The sequence below is a fragment of the Adiantum capillus-veneris genome, chromosome 19 (assembly GCF_014529385.1).
Source record: "Adiantum capillus-veneris isolate H3 chromosome 19, ASM1452938v2, whole genome shotgun sequence".
Classification (NCBI taxonomy): domain Eukaryota; kingdom Viridiplantae; phylum Streptophyta; class Polypodiopsida; order Polypodiales; family Pteridaceae; genus Adiantum; species Adiantum capillus-veneris.
The window spans coordinates 88,938,535-88,953,337 of record NC_140949.1 but is presented as its reverse complement, the minus strand read 5'-3'; the positions used below and the strand labels follow the sequence as shown (position 1 = coordinate 88,953,337).

Genomic DNA, 14,803 nt, shown 5'->3' with positions numbered 1-14,803 from the left:
TTTCCAAGAGGTCTTTCACTTGGTTCATAATCTCTTCGTTCTGGGCTCAGCTCACACGATAAGGTGGCCGGTTCGGTGGCGTGCTTCCAGGTATGAGATCAATGGTATGATCTTCAGGACGAGCGAGTGGTAACTCGCCTAGCAAGCCCTTCGAGAAGCAATCGGCATGAGACTGGAGAAAATCTTGGCGTTCTTTATCAAATTCATAAATATTTGTCCTATCCTCATCAACCAACTCTTTCATAAAGATCCAGTAAGCAAACAGACTGGATTTCATTCACTTTGAAATGGCCAAAGCCGATACAATAGGGACAGACTTGCCCTTAAGTTTAATATCAAGTACAATGGTTCAACCCTTCTCTATAGTCAATGTCGCTTTCCTCGCCCGATAATCGACCACGACGTTGTTCTTGTGGTGCCATGGAATTCCCAAAAGGACATCACAACCTTCCAAAGGCATTATGTAAAAGTCCTCATGCCCCAAATACCCATGACAATACAACCGAAGTTTGCCAATGACAGGTGTAATGGCTACGTCCCTGCCGGGTGCCGCTACGATTGCCTCCGCAAGTGGTCCCATCTGATCGGGAGTGATCTCGAGCCGCGCCGCCAGTTCCGGTGAAATGAAGTTGGCCTTGGCTCCTCAATCAAGGCTTCTTGGTCTTTCACTTTGCCCCAAGCTCGGTAAAGTTTTGTACTCTCGTCCACCATGTTGGGATCGGTATCCACGCAACCTGGAACCGGTCATGTTTTCATCTTGCCTTTTCTTCCACGTTCCTCAACTGCTCTCGAACTCTCAGGCCTCCCGTCGTCCTTGTCGTTCTGTTCTTTCTGTGCCTTCTTAGGGCACTTCGCAAAGAAATGTCCAGTTTCCCCGCATCCAAAGCACTTCCCTTCCCTTATGAAGCGAGCTCTCTCCTGAGGAGTAAGCTTGGGTCGTGCATCTTGCTTTTCTGGGTTGCTCTTCCTCTTTCTACTTTCATTTGTCGAAGTCTGTTTGGCTCTTTGTGTCATGATCTCATCGGTGGGGTAGGTCAGACTGCCATAGTGAATGGCAAAACCCCATTTCGCATGACTCATCAACTCTTGAATGGAAGCTGACTTCTGTTCCAAGCAGTGGTCTCGGATCTCTGTAGGTAGACGCAAGGTAAACCGCTCAATCTGTTCCTTGAACGAGATCTTCTTAAATGAAGAGGCGGGTAGAAAAGAGCTCCAGAATCTCTCGCAACAAGCGTCCACTGTATCTTTCTTGGTCATCCGAAGATGGTTCCAAGCAGTCCATACATCACGTTCATACTCTCGAGTCAGCCAAGAAGAAATAAAAAGCCTCTTGAATTTCAACCATTTAACTGGCGCAATCTTGCTTAATAGAAGCGTGAACCACCAAGTTCGAGCAATCCCCTTTAAGTAAGAGGCAGCTTTTCGAATCTTAGAGTGCTCTGAGTAACGTCCTCCCACGAAAGCAATGTCAAACTGATGTACAAAAGACAGCCTTCGAAGCATCTCTATATCCCCAAAACGTGTCAAATTTAATTGATTGTCCACCTACCTTAAACTCTTGAATTTTCTTGCTTTTGTCTTCCAGAAAGTCATATTGGTTGGCTTTGTAAAAATTCTTCTTCTTTGCATAAAAGTTGTTGTCGTCAGAGTCTGCACTCTCTGTAGACGAGTCCTCTATAGAACTGTCACTCACGGGGCGAGATTTAGACTTCTTTGTCTTTTTCTTGCCCTTTTCGAAGCGTTGCTTTTTGCTTCGCTTTTTGTCTTTTCGGTCTTCTTCGCTCGAGTCAGATAAGCTAGAAGAACTGTCAGAAGAAGAAGAAGAAGAAGAACTGGGTACTCCTTCAAATCGAACACGCTTCTGCTTTCTTGCTTTTTCAAAAGTAGACTGACGACCCAAATAACCCGGGAGGTCAGTGCCTTTCTTCTGCTTTTTGCCGTGCTTTTTAGCTTTGTTTTGCACGTCAAAAAGTTGAGCAATTCGTGCATCAACCACCTCTTCTAATTCCTTCTCTGTATACTTCTTGGGAGTAGGAGATTTCTTGAGAGCGGGTTTTCGAGGTGGTTCTTTGGTTTTCTGCCATTGCGCGTGCACCTCCTCCAAAGAGGTCTTGCTCATATATTTTGCCATTTTCGTGTCCTTGGCAAAATTAAGCATCATCTTTGTTGCGTCGCCGATCAATCGTTGATGTTCCATCTCTCGACGCTCCGCCTGAGTAGGCCAAGGCGGGCCATATTCCTTGCCTGAATCTTCGTTGTGATCCCTTCCCGCATCTCCGGATGCAGGGGAGTCGACTGATCTTTGCCTGAAGCCATAGGTGTCGCGGGGAAAAAAAAAACTGGGATCGGATTTCCCGTAGAAGAGAAACGGCTGTGCTTTGACACCACTGTAACAGACTTGGACACTCCAAGTCGGGAATCTACCGCAACAGCACAAATAACCACTTCAAAACAGTTCACAGTTCACAATTGATTCGACACTAGCCCGACAGAGTTCCGTGTCTAGAGCTATTGGCCCCAAAGACTAGCGCCCTTTCAATATTTCTTTTTGTATTAATCTGAGTTCAAAGTACAAGAGTGCAGGCAGGCACTCACACTCAGACTCTGCGTCCAAATGCTGTAAGTTGTGAAAGGCCAGTCCGTTTATTTAAAGGTTACATGGGATGCCAAAAGCAGAGCCCAAAAGCTGTTAAACTCAAAAGCCTTAAAAGCTTTGGAAAAAATAAAGTAAAGGTTCTTCCTCTCTCTTGCTTGTAAAAATAAAGCAAAAGAAATCTCTCTTTCTCATCTTGCGTAGAAAAAGCAAGTCCAACATTGCATAGAAAATAAAACAGGACTTTCCCACGCTGAATTGCCCAAAAGCAGCGCCGCAATTCACGGAAGCCGTACAGCCTGCCACGTGTCAGGTTCTCCGCAATTTGCAGCCTGCCACGTGTCAGGTTCTCCGCAATTTGCGGCCTGTCCGTACCCTGCAGCCACGTCATCAATACGGCAGCCTGCAGTTAAGGTTTCCTTTAGCACTGGGCAGCCACGTCACAGTTTGTGACACAATTTCATTAACTAATAGAAGGATCTTTTTCTCGGAAAAAAAATATCATCTCATCTCTCTCTCTCTCTCTCTCTCTCTCTCTCTCTCTCTCTCTCTCTCTCTCTCTCTCTCTCTCTCTCTCTCTCTCTCTCTCTCTCTCTCTCTCTCTCTCTCTCTCTCTCTCTCTCTCTCTCTCTCTCTCTCTCTCTCCTCTCTCTCTCTCTCTCTCTCTCTCTCTCTCTCTCTCTCTCTCTCTCTCTCTCTCTCTCTCTCTCTCTCTCTCTCTCTCTCTCTCCTCTCTCTCTCTCTCTCTCTCTCTCTCTCTCTCTCTCTCTCTCTCTCTCTCTCTCTCTCTCTCTCTCTCTCTCCCCTCTAGCTCCCTCTCTCACGTTCTTCCAGTCTCCCCCCTGGGCGAGGGGCAGCCCTGTGGGGGGGGGGGGGGGGGGGGGGGGGGGGGGTAGCATCAAGCTTCGCCCTCTGCTCCAAGTCGAGCAAGACCTACAGTGCGGATCTGCTCCCAAGTCAAAAAAGCTGCGTTTCTGGTTCCTGTTGGGCCTGACAAGGTGTGCAGTACAAGCTGCGTTTCTGGCTCGGATTTCAACAAATACAAAGTTCTCTGTCGACCTGTTGACTTCAGCGCTGCCGAACTGGCGAGACTGCCACACTGCCGACCTGCCGACCTATCAACTTCAACACTGCGACAGTAGATCTGGTGCCTCGCACTGCAATAGAATATTTGAGTAGTGGTTCTGGATCGGTTCACACTGCCGAGACCTACCGATCTGTTTGACTTCAAGAAGTACAAATTGGCTTTGGTTCCTGCGAGTCTGCGACAACAGAGCATTAATGAGCATTTGCATTTGGCATTGCATTTGATTTGGCTCTGGTTACATGTGACAGTGAGCATTGCATTTGATTTGCATTTGATTTGGCTCCGGTTACCTGCTACAGTGAGCCATGAGACAGTGAGCATTAGAGCATTTTGATCTGGGGCTTTTGGAGAGTATGTTCTCACCAAAGCCACCTCCAACAAGTGGAAAGATGGCGACCAACACCCCAAAAGCACCGGGGAGAGCACGGGCCAGCTTTGCCTCTGTCCTAGCAGCCCCGAGCAAAATAGATCGCATCGAACAACTTCAAGCCGCCCTCGACATAGTCATGGAAGAAAACCACGACCTCAAAGCGCGCCTTAGCACGCTTGAGGCACGATTTGACTCCATGGTCGGCCTCACCACAGACAAAGTGAAGGAAGTCGAAGAAAAAGTCACTCAAGTTCACACGATCGCACTCGCCAAAGTGGAAACTTGTGTAAAGACAGAACTGCAGGAACGTCAGCTTCAAGAAGAGAATGCCCTCAAGCTTCGCATTGGAGGGCTGCCCCAAGCATGGGACAAATGCAATCAAGACTTCTGCAAATTGATTGACATCCTCAACGAAACTCTTAAACCGGTCCATGTTGACTACGATGCGGTAGAATGTATCGTCAACAAGTTCAACACCAAGCGCACACCTAGTGGACATGCCATTCTTGAGTTCAAAGACAAAGAGGAACGGCTCCGACTACTCCAGCAATCGCGTCTCCTTAAAGACACCGGGTTTTGGATCGCTGAAGAACTCACCCCGACACAAATCAAGCACAAAGGTGAAGAGCTGAAAAAAGTGCGTGAAGCACGAGCCAACGGCAAGTGGGCCGTATATCGTGGAGGGAAGGCCATCATCGAGGAGTTTCGAACTCCTAAACCGGCCCTTGCCCCATAGGACCTTCTTAGGCTTTGTTTTTCTTTTGATGGACCCTCAGTCCCTAACTGATATGTATCGATTGCCCTCACTTAGAAAAAGCGGTTGTAATGTTTTGTTTTTGGTCCCATGGGTCATATCTGACCTCCGAGGACGATAATTCAATCTCTCTCTCTCTCTCTCTCTCTCTCTCTCTCTCTCTCTCTCTCTCTCTCTCTCTCTCTCTCTCAGTTCAGTGATTTTGCAGTTTCTGTTTGTGTCGCTATTGATTTCTTGCTTGGAATGTCTAAGCCTGTAACAGGACCTCCAAGAGCAACCCCCTCACGGAGATCATCCGGATCTGTAGTGTATGTGCAATAGGAGTCGCCTAGGGTAAGAGAGGGCAAAGTAGGAGCAGAACCTGTAAAAAAGAAAGGAACGGCAAGAGGGAGGGCGATCTAGTAAAAACGCGAGAAGGAAAAATGGTAGAGAGAAAACGTTGGGGAGACTGAAGTGCAAGAGGGGCTGGCAATGGGTGTAGCAAACCACACGAGCAGAGAGAGTGCGAGCGCTGTTGCAGAGAGAGAGGGAGAGAGAGCGTACGATTTCAATTGTGTTTCTTGGGCACACAACTAAAAGCCCTATGTTTTATTATTAAGGGTACAAACTTGTGACCATTTAAATCCTTTAGGTGTAAACACACCCAAGTATAAAAGAATGAATAAATGAGTAAGAGAGGCTATAAGAGGGCCTTTAGACCCAACAACCTCCCACTTAAAGGCCCGATGTGGTACCTTTAAGTAACTCCCACTAAGTGTAAGCAATGCTGATGTTGTGTCTTAGCAAGACACTTAGTGAGAACATCTACAGGGTTATCCTGTGTCTTGACCTTTGCCTTTGTCAGTGTGACAAGGCCATCATCCAATACCTGTCGTATAAAATGGTACCACACATCAATGTGGTTGGTACGAGCATGGAACATGGCATTCTTAGCCAAGCATATAGCACTTTGACTATCACAACCAAGCACTGGAGCATATGCAGGAAGACCAAAGTCTCTGACCAACCTGCCAAGCCAAATAGCTTCCTTAGAAGCCTCTGTGGCTGAAATATATTCAGCCTCTGTAGTGCTCAGTGCCACAATCTTTTGTAACCTTGAACACCATGAAATAGCACCTCCAGGCTCCAGCAAGTGTGAATACATACCCACTGGTAGACTTTCTAGTGTCAAGATCACCTGCCATGTCCGAATCACAGAATCCCCGCAATGATACTGTACCCTTGCCATAACATATACATGTGTCCAGTGTACCTTTTAAGTACCTGAATATGCTCTTCACTACCTCCCAATGTGGTTTGCTAGGATTAGACATGAACCTGCTAACAACTCCCACTGCATAAGCAATGTCTGGTCGTGTAGCAACCATGGCATACATCAAGGAACCACAAGCTGAAGCATAAGGAATGCCTTTCATAGCATGAGCAGCTATATCATCTTTTGGGCAATCAAGCTTGCTAAGCTTTGTGTGCGTAGGTAAGGGCACACCAAGAGGCTTAGCATCAGCCATATTAAATCTCTCAAGTACTTTCTTGATGTACTTGTCTTGAGAAAGGAATAAAAGTCGCTTCTTTCTATCCCTCCTAATACGCATACCCAAAATATGTTCAGCTGCACCCAAATCTTTCATCGAGAAAGCTGAATTCAGCTCCTTTGTCAAAGCATTCAAAGTCTCCTTATGCTTGCCAGCAATCAACATGTCATCCACATATAGGACTAGCACAATAAGACTACCATCAGGAGCCTTTTTAGTGTAAAGACAGTGATCTGCTTGACTGCGTTTGAAACCATGATTGAGCATAAAAGTATCAAACTTTTTGTACCACTGTCTAGGAGCTTGTTTCAGTCCATACAAGCTGCGTTTTAGTTTGCATACCAAATGCTCTTTCCTTGGAATGACAAAGCCCTCAGGCTGCAGCATATACAGCTCCTCATCCAAGTCACCATGTAAAAAAGCAGTGATCACATAGAGCAAACAACATACGGAGAGTAGACATCTTCACTACAGGTGAGAAGATTTCCTAGAAGTCAATGCCTTCCAAGTTCCTTCTGTGCATAACCCTTGGCAACTAAACGTGCTTTGTATTTGGGTTTGTCATCAATACATTTGATCTTATAAACCCACTTGTTAAGAATAGCTTTCCTACCTTTGGGCAAATGCACAAGCTCCCATGTATTATTTGCATACACTGATTGCATCTCAGATTTCATAGCAAGCTCCCACTTACTTTTGTCGTCACAAGACTGGGCCTCTTTGTATGTAAGAGGCTCTCCCTCATCAGTCAACAAAACACAATCCAAAGATGGCTCAAACCTCTCTGGTTGACGTCTCTGACGTGTAGATCTCCTCACCCATCATCTACATTTGCCGGTAAAGGGTCTACATCCTAAAGAATGATTCTGTTATCATTTAGCGGCTGATTTTCAGCATTTATACCCTGCTGTAAATCATTTTCAGCCTGCTGGTCATTGTGTTCTACCCCATTTTGTGCATCTATTTGTTGTCCATTCTCTTATGGCTGTTGCACAAATGGCTGTTGCTCATTTTCAGCATCAATAGGCACCATATTTTCAGCCAAGGAAGGCTTTATGGCTTGCTGGTCATTATGAAATTTGACCCTCTTTTTATCATGGTCTACATGTGTAGCATTTTGGAGCAATTTAGCTTCATTAAATACTACATCTCGGCTGCGTACAACCTTCCTGTAATCAGGTAGCCATACTCTGTAACCCATCTCACCCTCATCTCCATAACCCATGAAGATGCCTCTGATTGATTTCATGTCTAGCTTAGTCCTTTGATCTACAGGCACATGTACAAATGCCTCGCAGCCAAAAACACGCAAATGGTCATATGAAGCAGGTTTGCCAGACCAAACCTCTTCGGGGATGCCATTGTCCAAAGCACGATTTGGAGAACGGTTGCATACATGAACTGCAGTTTTAAAAGTCTCTTTCCAAAATTCTTGCGGAAGATTAGCTGTGGACAACATGCAACGTATCCTCTCACAAATTGTGCGGTTATATCTCTCAGCCACGTTAGATGATGGATTATAAGGGACTGTTAACTCCCTTTTAATACCATGCATCTCACAAAAACCATTAAATTCACGTGATACATACTCTCCCCTATTATCTGTTCTTATGGCCTTTAACTTGAAATCCTTTTGTGTGGTCACAAAGGCATGAAATCTTTTAAAAGCGTCAAAAACATCACTCTTGTTTTTAAGTAGATACACCCAAGTCTTTCTACTGAAATCATCAATGAAAGATACAAAATAGCGTGCACCACCATGTGAGCTCACAGGCATAGTGCAAACATCTGAATGTACTAAATCAAGAGCATGCAACTTTTTAGAGACACCAAACAAATAAGAGAACTTCACTTGTTTACCATAGATACAATCTTTACAAAATTCAAGGCAAGAACCTTTTACATCAAATCTCCCAAGAGAGGAGAGAACCTATAGTCCTTTCTCACTCACATGGCCAAGTCTCTTATGCCAAAGTTCCATTGACAATGAACTTCAGCCATAGCAACCTACTTGCCAGGTAAGGCCTTGCAATGCAAATAGTATAAAGTTCCCCTTTTGCTGCCCTTCACAATCAACATAGAACCCTTTTGTATTTTCCAAGAGCCACCACCAAAAGTAGTGAAGTAGCCCTTTACATCCAACTGCCCAACTGATAGCAGACTCTTCTTAATGCCAGGCACATACCTAACATCATGCAAAACAAGTTCTTGGCCATTTTCCAAAGCCAAGTGAATGGTGCCAACACCCTCAATGTCACATGCATATTTGTTACCCAAGTAAACTTTACCGAGGTTACCTGCAGTGTATGTGGTAAAAGACTCCAAAGAAGGAGTTACATGAAATGAGGCACCACTATCTACTATCCAAGACTGGGACAGCCCATCATGTGTTGAAAGCAAAGCGTCAATAAGATCTGGCTTCGTGATATACATATCACTTGCCATAGCTACAACATCATCAAAGACACTCGAAGCTGCGACAAGTGCTTCGTCCACATCAACAATTTCCTCTATGACCACACTAGAGGCCACATTGGCCTTGCCAACATCCTTGGAAGAAGAGGAGGTGTCATCATCACCTTTAGCATCTTTTGCATCCTTCTTCTTCTTACCCTGCTGCTGCTTCTTCCTCTCAAGCTCTTGCTTGTAAAATCTGCAATCAAGCTTTTTATGCCCTTTGCGTCCACATTGATAGCAAGTTATGTCTTGAGATTTTCCCTTGCTCTTACTTCTACTCTTTCCCCTGTTAGCTACATTGTTCCTTTTCTCTAACCTGCCCCTTACATGATAAATGTGCCACTGCCTTCACCACTGGCTTTCCTCCTAATCTCCTCATTGAGAATGGAGCCTCTTACACCATCATAGGTTAAAGTAGCATTGCTTGACAATGACACAACAAGCGCTTCCCAACTGTCGGGCAAAGTCATCAAAAGAAGATAGCTTTCAACTTGTCATCAAATGGTTGCAGCCCTGAATCCTGAAGTTGACTCAAAACACCTGTAAACGCATTCAAATGCTCAAATGTAGGCTTTGCCTCATCCAATTCCATGTTTAAAAGTTTCCGCATGAGATGAACTTAATTCACAAGAGTTTTATCCTCATACGTACTAGTCAACTTCTTCCAAATAGCATGTGCAGTGTCAAGACGCTTAATATCAGTAAGCACATCATCTGACACAGCCATTTTGATATAAGCAATAGCCTTTTTGTTCAGCTTTGCCCAATCTGCATCTGACAAGTTTTCAGGTTTTGGTGTGAGCAATGTATCTTCACAATCTTTAAGGAATAGAATGCCTTGCATTCTTTCCTTCTACAAATCAAAGCCAGTGCCATCAAATCTTTTGATTTCCATCAAAGACATTGTAGATGCATTGGAAGCCATTTGGATGCAAACTAGACCAAAAAATTCATTGCTGTAATTTTATAACAACATGCTGCAAGCTGCAATTTTAGCCTCTTACAGGCTCAGAGAACACTATAGAGATGCAAGGAAACGTAACACTAGGTTACAAACACTTTATCCAAAGTGTACAGCAGTAAAAGAGAAATTTCAATAGTAAATACTGAAATTTCAGCACACACACGAAGCATACATCCTGTGCATGAATGCTCCCACTTCAACAGTAAAACCAAAGTGCATTTGCAACAACCTCAAACCTACAACTGAGGTAAAAGCTGCTGCAAAATGTATTTTCAATAATACATAGACTCAATGGGAAGCATCCACAAGTAAATACATGTGTTTATTGTCACATAAACCTCCTGTATATGTGCGAGAGGTCTCAAACTCTGCTCAATTGTACCACAAATTGCAATACATGACACAAAATGTCCAAAATTGCATCACATTTGCAAAAGCCCCAAAAGTTACTGCACAATTTGCTGAAATTTCTGAAAAATCAGCAAAAGCCCTCAATTTCTCAACTCGAATCCCCGAGAATTTCTCCTGTAATTACACCTATAGACGTAGACTTGAATAATCTTGCACTATTGTGCAAAACCCCCAAGTTTAAAGTGACAATTTGCTGAAACTTCAGCAAATAGGGCAAAATCCCCAATTCTCTGGGTGGATTGGTGTTGCCCAAAGTGTCCCAAATGTACCTGTAACACTTGTGCTTGCTGTAATTAACAAAAAAAAAAACCTGTTTTTGAAGAGAAACAACCCGAAATGACCTGTTTTCAGCATATAAGCACTTGTGGGCAGAGGTATTGTCTTCCCTGAGTCCGGGGAGGAGAGAGAAAACACCTGCGCATGCTGTTTTTAAAGAGAGAAAACTGCGCAGGAGAGAGAAAATGAAGATTTCTCGCGAGGGAATGCGCGCGGAAGTACGGAACCTTGCTCTGATACCAGTTTGAAGTGCAGGAGGGGTTGGCGATGGGTGTAGCAGACCACACGAGCAGAGAGAGAGAGAGAGAGAGAGAGAGAGAGAGAGAGAGAGAGAGAGAGCGCTGTTGCAAAGAGAGAGAGGGAGAGAGCGTACGATTTCAATTGTGTTTCTTGGGCACACAACTAAAAGCCCTATGTTTTATTATTAAGGGTACAAACTTGTGACCATTTAAATGGCCTTTGGGTGTGAACATACCCAAGTATAAAAGAATGAATAAATGAGTAAGAGAGGCTATAAGAGGGCCTTTAGACCCAACAGAGACTGCATGAGGAGAGAGAAAATGCTAGAGAGAGAGAGAGACCCAAAACACTGACAAGCACTGACGATGCACAAAAGTGTTACAAGAGCACGTGGGCACCCTCCTCCCTATAGGGAAAAGGCCAAAATGCCCAACCTCCCCATAAGAACCCCACGACCCTAAAATAGGAGGAATAACTCAGAAAAACTAGAAAAAACCTTAAACATTGACGTAGGTGCACACAAAAAACAAGGCTCTAAGATAAAATGCCCTAAGAATGGGGCCAAGAGGCACACTATATGAGACTGCCAGTAGTACAAAGAGGTCACAACAATAGCAAGAGCATGCCAAAAATGAGAAAACTATCTCACATAGGCCAAGCGCAGTCACAAAACAGCCCTCACTCCCTATGATCACCCCCTGGGAGGTACTGGGGCACTAGCAACTCTGCCAAGACTAGGCGGAGAGGTGACTAACTCGCCATCTGGCCATATGCATGCCTATCCGAGGAGATCATCTGTTACTTTTCACCATTTGGATCTTCCTATGCTATCAGAGAGGAGAGACCACAAGAGGAGGAGACAGCAGCCTCAACCTATGCGTGCCTATCCGAGGAGATCATGCACTATTCTGCATTGGAAGAGGTTTGTCTGATGGGAGACTTCAACGCCCATATACAGCCGGTAGTGTGAGGTGTACAACTATGATGATAGGGAGATGCTACATTCCATAAACTGCACGCCAAGCCATATGAGCTTGGAAGTAATTCCAAAAGCAGTATCGCAAAGATTGTTGTACATGCAAAGTGCAGTAAATACAAGTCTTGCACAGCCCAACCCCAATCCCAACTGGCAGTCCAGCATCGTTTTGTCTCATAGGCCAATATGGCCTTTCACAAATGTTAACAAAGTACTTCTTTATATAAGCATCTCTCTTCCCCTTCACCCTCCCTTCACCCTCTATCACTTATTTCTCGCATTGTCTCGACGCTCTCATACTGATGTGCATTGTATTTTCCACTACAGATTGAAATGTAGTTCATCTAAAAGACAACTTACTAGAAAATGGCTTATATAAGGAGGGAAAAAGATGAAGACTAGCTAACCTGCACATATTTTTGAAGAAAAGGATAAAAATTTAGTACGATTAAACGATGAAGCCCAATAGTCCTTGAGATCACTTTCATCATCATGAGCTTTACCTGAAAAATTACCCATCAACCAAACTTTGACAACTATAAAACAAAAAAACAATGCCTTGACTGCAAAAAATTTGGTTGGGCTTACAATGTTGAAACTACCTCAAACCTTTCGTTGCTGATTTGCAATCGAGAAAAAAGTTTTTCTGCAAAACCCTGCATATCAACTCCCCAAATAAGATTTGGTCTCAGAAAGAATTGGTCATTAAGGCAGATGAATCACCTGAGGATCATGCAGATGTTGCAAGGGTAAGCTTCCAAGAGCTCCTTCCGCTTGATTCCTTTGCTGTTTTTTTAATCCTCTCATCACTCGTTGTAGCTTTGCCTGCTTCTTCCTTTTACTTGAAGTTGTACCTTTATGATGAGCCTTGAAAGAAAAGTCAAAGAAAGCAAAATAAGTTCCACCCATCATCTCAGCTCTATGCCACTGATACTTCCTTACCTTGTAGACAGCTTCTCGACTAAGAGCCACGATGGGCTTGTGCTCTTCATCTTCCTCTTCACTTGACTCCCCATCTTCCTCGTCCATTTTCTCAGAGCCGAGAAGAAACGAAAGGGTAGCCTTCAATATCCTGTAATCAATTTGCTACAAGTCTGTAACTTCAAAGGAGAGACCAAGTTTAGAACAAGGTTAAAGACTTGCAATACTTTGATGATGGATGAAAACAAGCAGCACAGATAGCATTGGCTGTTCTTTCATCGTCCCAAAGCTTTCTTCTATATAGCTCGCACAGCACAATCAAAGACCTTTTGGATCTGGACTCTTTGTCATCCTGTCAGTAAAAGATTTCAGCTCCATTGCATATGGCATACAGTTCAGATATATAAGAGACATAAGAAACCCGTATGATTTGGAAAGGACCATCAACAGGATAATACAAATTTCCCCCCAGAATGGGGGATAAGGCTGAAAAGTTGCAGAGAGACCTGGAGTAATTTGAACAGCACATTCTGCAACGACCTGTTCTTGGCCTCATTTCTATGCTTCAAATTCATTCGGCGAACATCGTGCACTATGTGCAACGAAGCCAGCTTCCTCAAAACCCTGTCTCCAAGTGTTTGAAGTTCCATGAGAACTGGTAATATTTCAACCAATTCTATCATCTATCTCCAAAAACCCAAGAAAGTTCAAAAACTGAATAAGAAGTGAACTGCGACAAGAACAAAGGCTTTCACACCAAAATAATGAACATACACAAGCAATAATCTCAGCGGCTTTCACTGTAGAGACTTAAAATGCTTCTTGCTTGCTAAGTAGGTCCTCAAATTTTATTGCTAGAGGGCATAGTGGTTGGAAATGTACACAAGACTAACCTTGCAGCAGTGTATGTGTTCAAAGGGAACTGCTCATGCTCTTATGTGCAATTAAGGAGATGAGATAACAGTAATAGAAAATTTTGGAACATGACAGGGGGAGAACAAAATACCTGGCGATTTCTCAGAAGGATGAGGGCTTGGGTAAGATGTTTGCGGAGTACTGGCTGCAAAGAGTCTCCCGTGGATTGAAGAAGGCCAAGAATCTGCTGCGGGAAGTGACGAAGATGCTGAGGGTAGAAAGAGGCAACGTGAGCCAAGAACATGGCCATGTCTGCAAGCTCTTTGGCAGCGCTCTGATCGTTTGCAAAGGAAGAAGAGAGGGACCTTGAAGAAGAATGTAGCTGAAAAACAGCGAGACACGCCTCGAAATGCCGTAGCTGCAAAAGAAGCTCGTCCTCATAGCCTGAAGGATCGCACTTCATACGTGACTGCAAAGCTAACAAGTTCATGTGCCCTCCACATTCCTCCACTGCAGAAGTGGAAGCCATGCTTATTTCCTTCGTCCAGCCCGCCTCTCAAAATTTCATAGCCCAAGCTTACAAAGTATGATTTAAACTCACAAGCAATTATTCTTTAGAGTATAAGTAGGGTTAAGCCCAAGCCCAAGCCCCTGTCACACGTGACCGGCAGTTATCTAATCTATACTTCTATATTTATACTATACTAGTATGGCCGGCCGCCGAAGGCGGCCTCTCTCTCTCCCTCTCTCTCCCTCTTTATCGCCTGCAAAGGGGCTTTTTTTTGTTTTGGACTTTAGCCTTAAGGTCGCAGATTGCGACACGTGTAAAGGGCTCCCCCTTCCGCCATATTATGTTGGTAGAGACTAGCGTTATAGCCTACCGGCCGGTCTATCCCGCTTTCTTGGCCGCTTTGCGACACATTAGCAATCATTTCAAAATAGGCCATACATTGTAATACTACACCCCACCAAGCACAACACTAAAAATAGTGCCAGAAAATAAATGCAAACCTTCAATCAAGTCACAACATGGGCACGCTTGAGATCCAATGATCCTTGCTTCTTTTTAGATCTTCAAATTTCATATTGACAACCATGGAAGGTACAAAAGGATAGTGTGTTAATAATAATAAAAGGAAGCTCCTAATTGCACACTAAACACACACATTTTTGTCCTAAGAAATAGTTTAAACTCATAACACATGTCAAACGCACATGCACATAATTGATACACAGGTAACCCAACTTCACTGAACACTCATCATTCACTCCCTTTCTTTTGCCTACACAAATAATGGGATTTCCTACCTTTCAACAGCAAACAAAAAGTTGGCTAGGCATTAGTAAAGAACCCTTATATGGAGCTT

At 44.0% G+C, this 14,803-nt stretch overlaps 1 protein-coding gene across 2 annotated transcripts in view; it reads right to left on the bottom strand.

The window, feature by feature from the left end:
- LOC147434435 (ARM repeat superfamily protein) overlaps positions 1-14,030 on the bottom strand; it is a 31,874-nt gene extending 17,844 nt beyond the window's left edge. Inside the window, exons 1-7 of one of the 2 annotated variants that reach the window (XM_086490901.1) lie at positions 13,588-14,030; positions 13,088-13,264; positions 12,809-12,933; positions 12,603-12,732; positions 12,384-12,527; positions 12,263-12,316; positions 12,068-12,163 (exon numbers count right to left, since the gene is read on the bottom strand). In XM_086490901.1, coding sequence (XP_086347027.1) covers positions 12,068-12,163; positions 12,263-12,316; positions 12,384-12,527; positions 12,603-12,732; positions 12,809-12,933; positions 13,088-13,264; positions 13,588-13,965 — 1,104 coding nt within the window. In that variant the 5' untranslated portion in view covers positions 13,966-14,030. The remainder of the gene's footprint in view (positions 1-12,067; positions 12,164-12,262; positions 12,317-12,383; positions 12,528-12,602; positions 12,733-12,808; positions 12,934-13,087; positions 13,265-13,587) is intronic. The other variant, XM_086490902.1, reaches the window with a different exon arrangement.
- Positions 14,031-14,803: the final 773 nt, after the last annotated feature.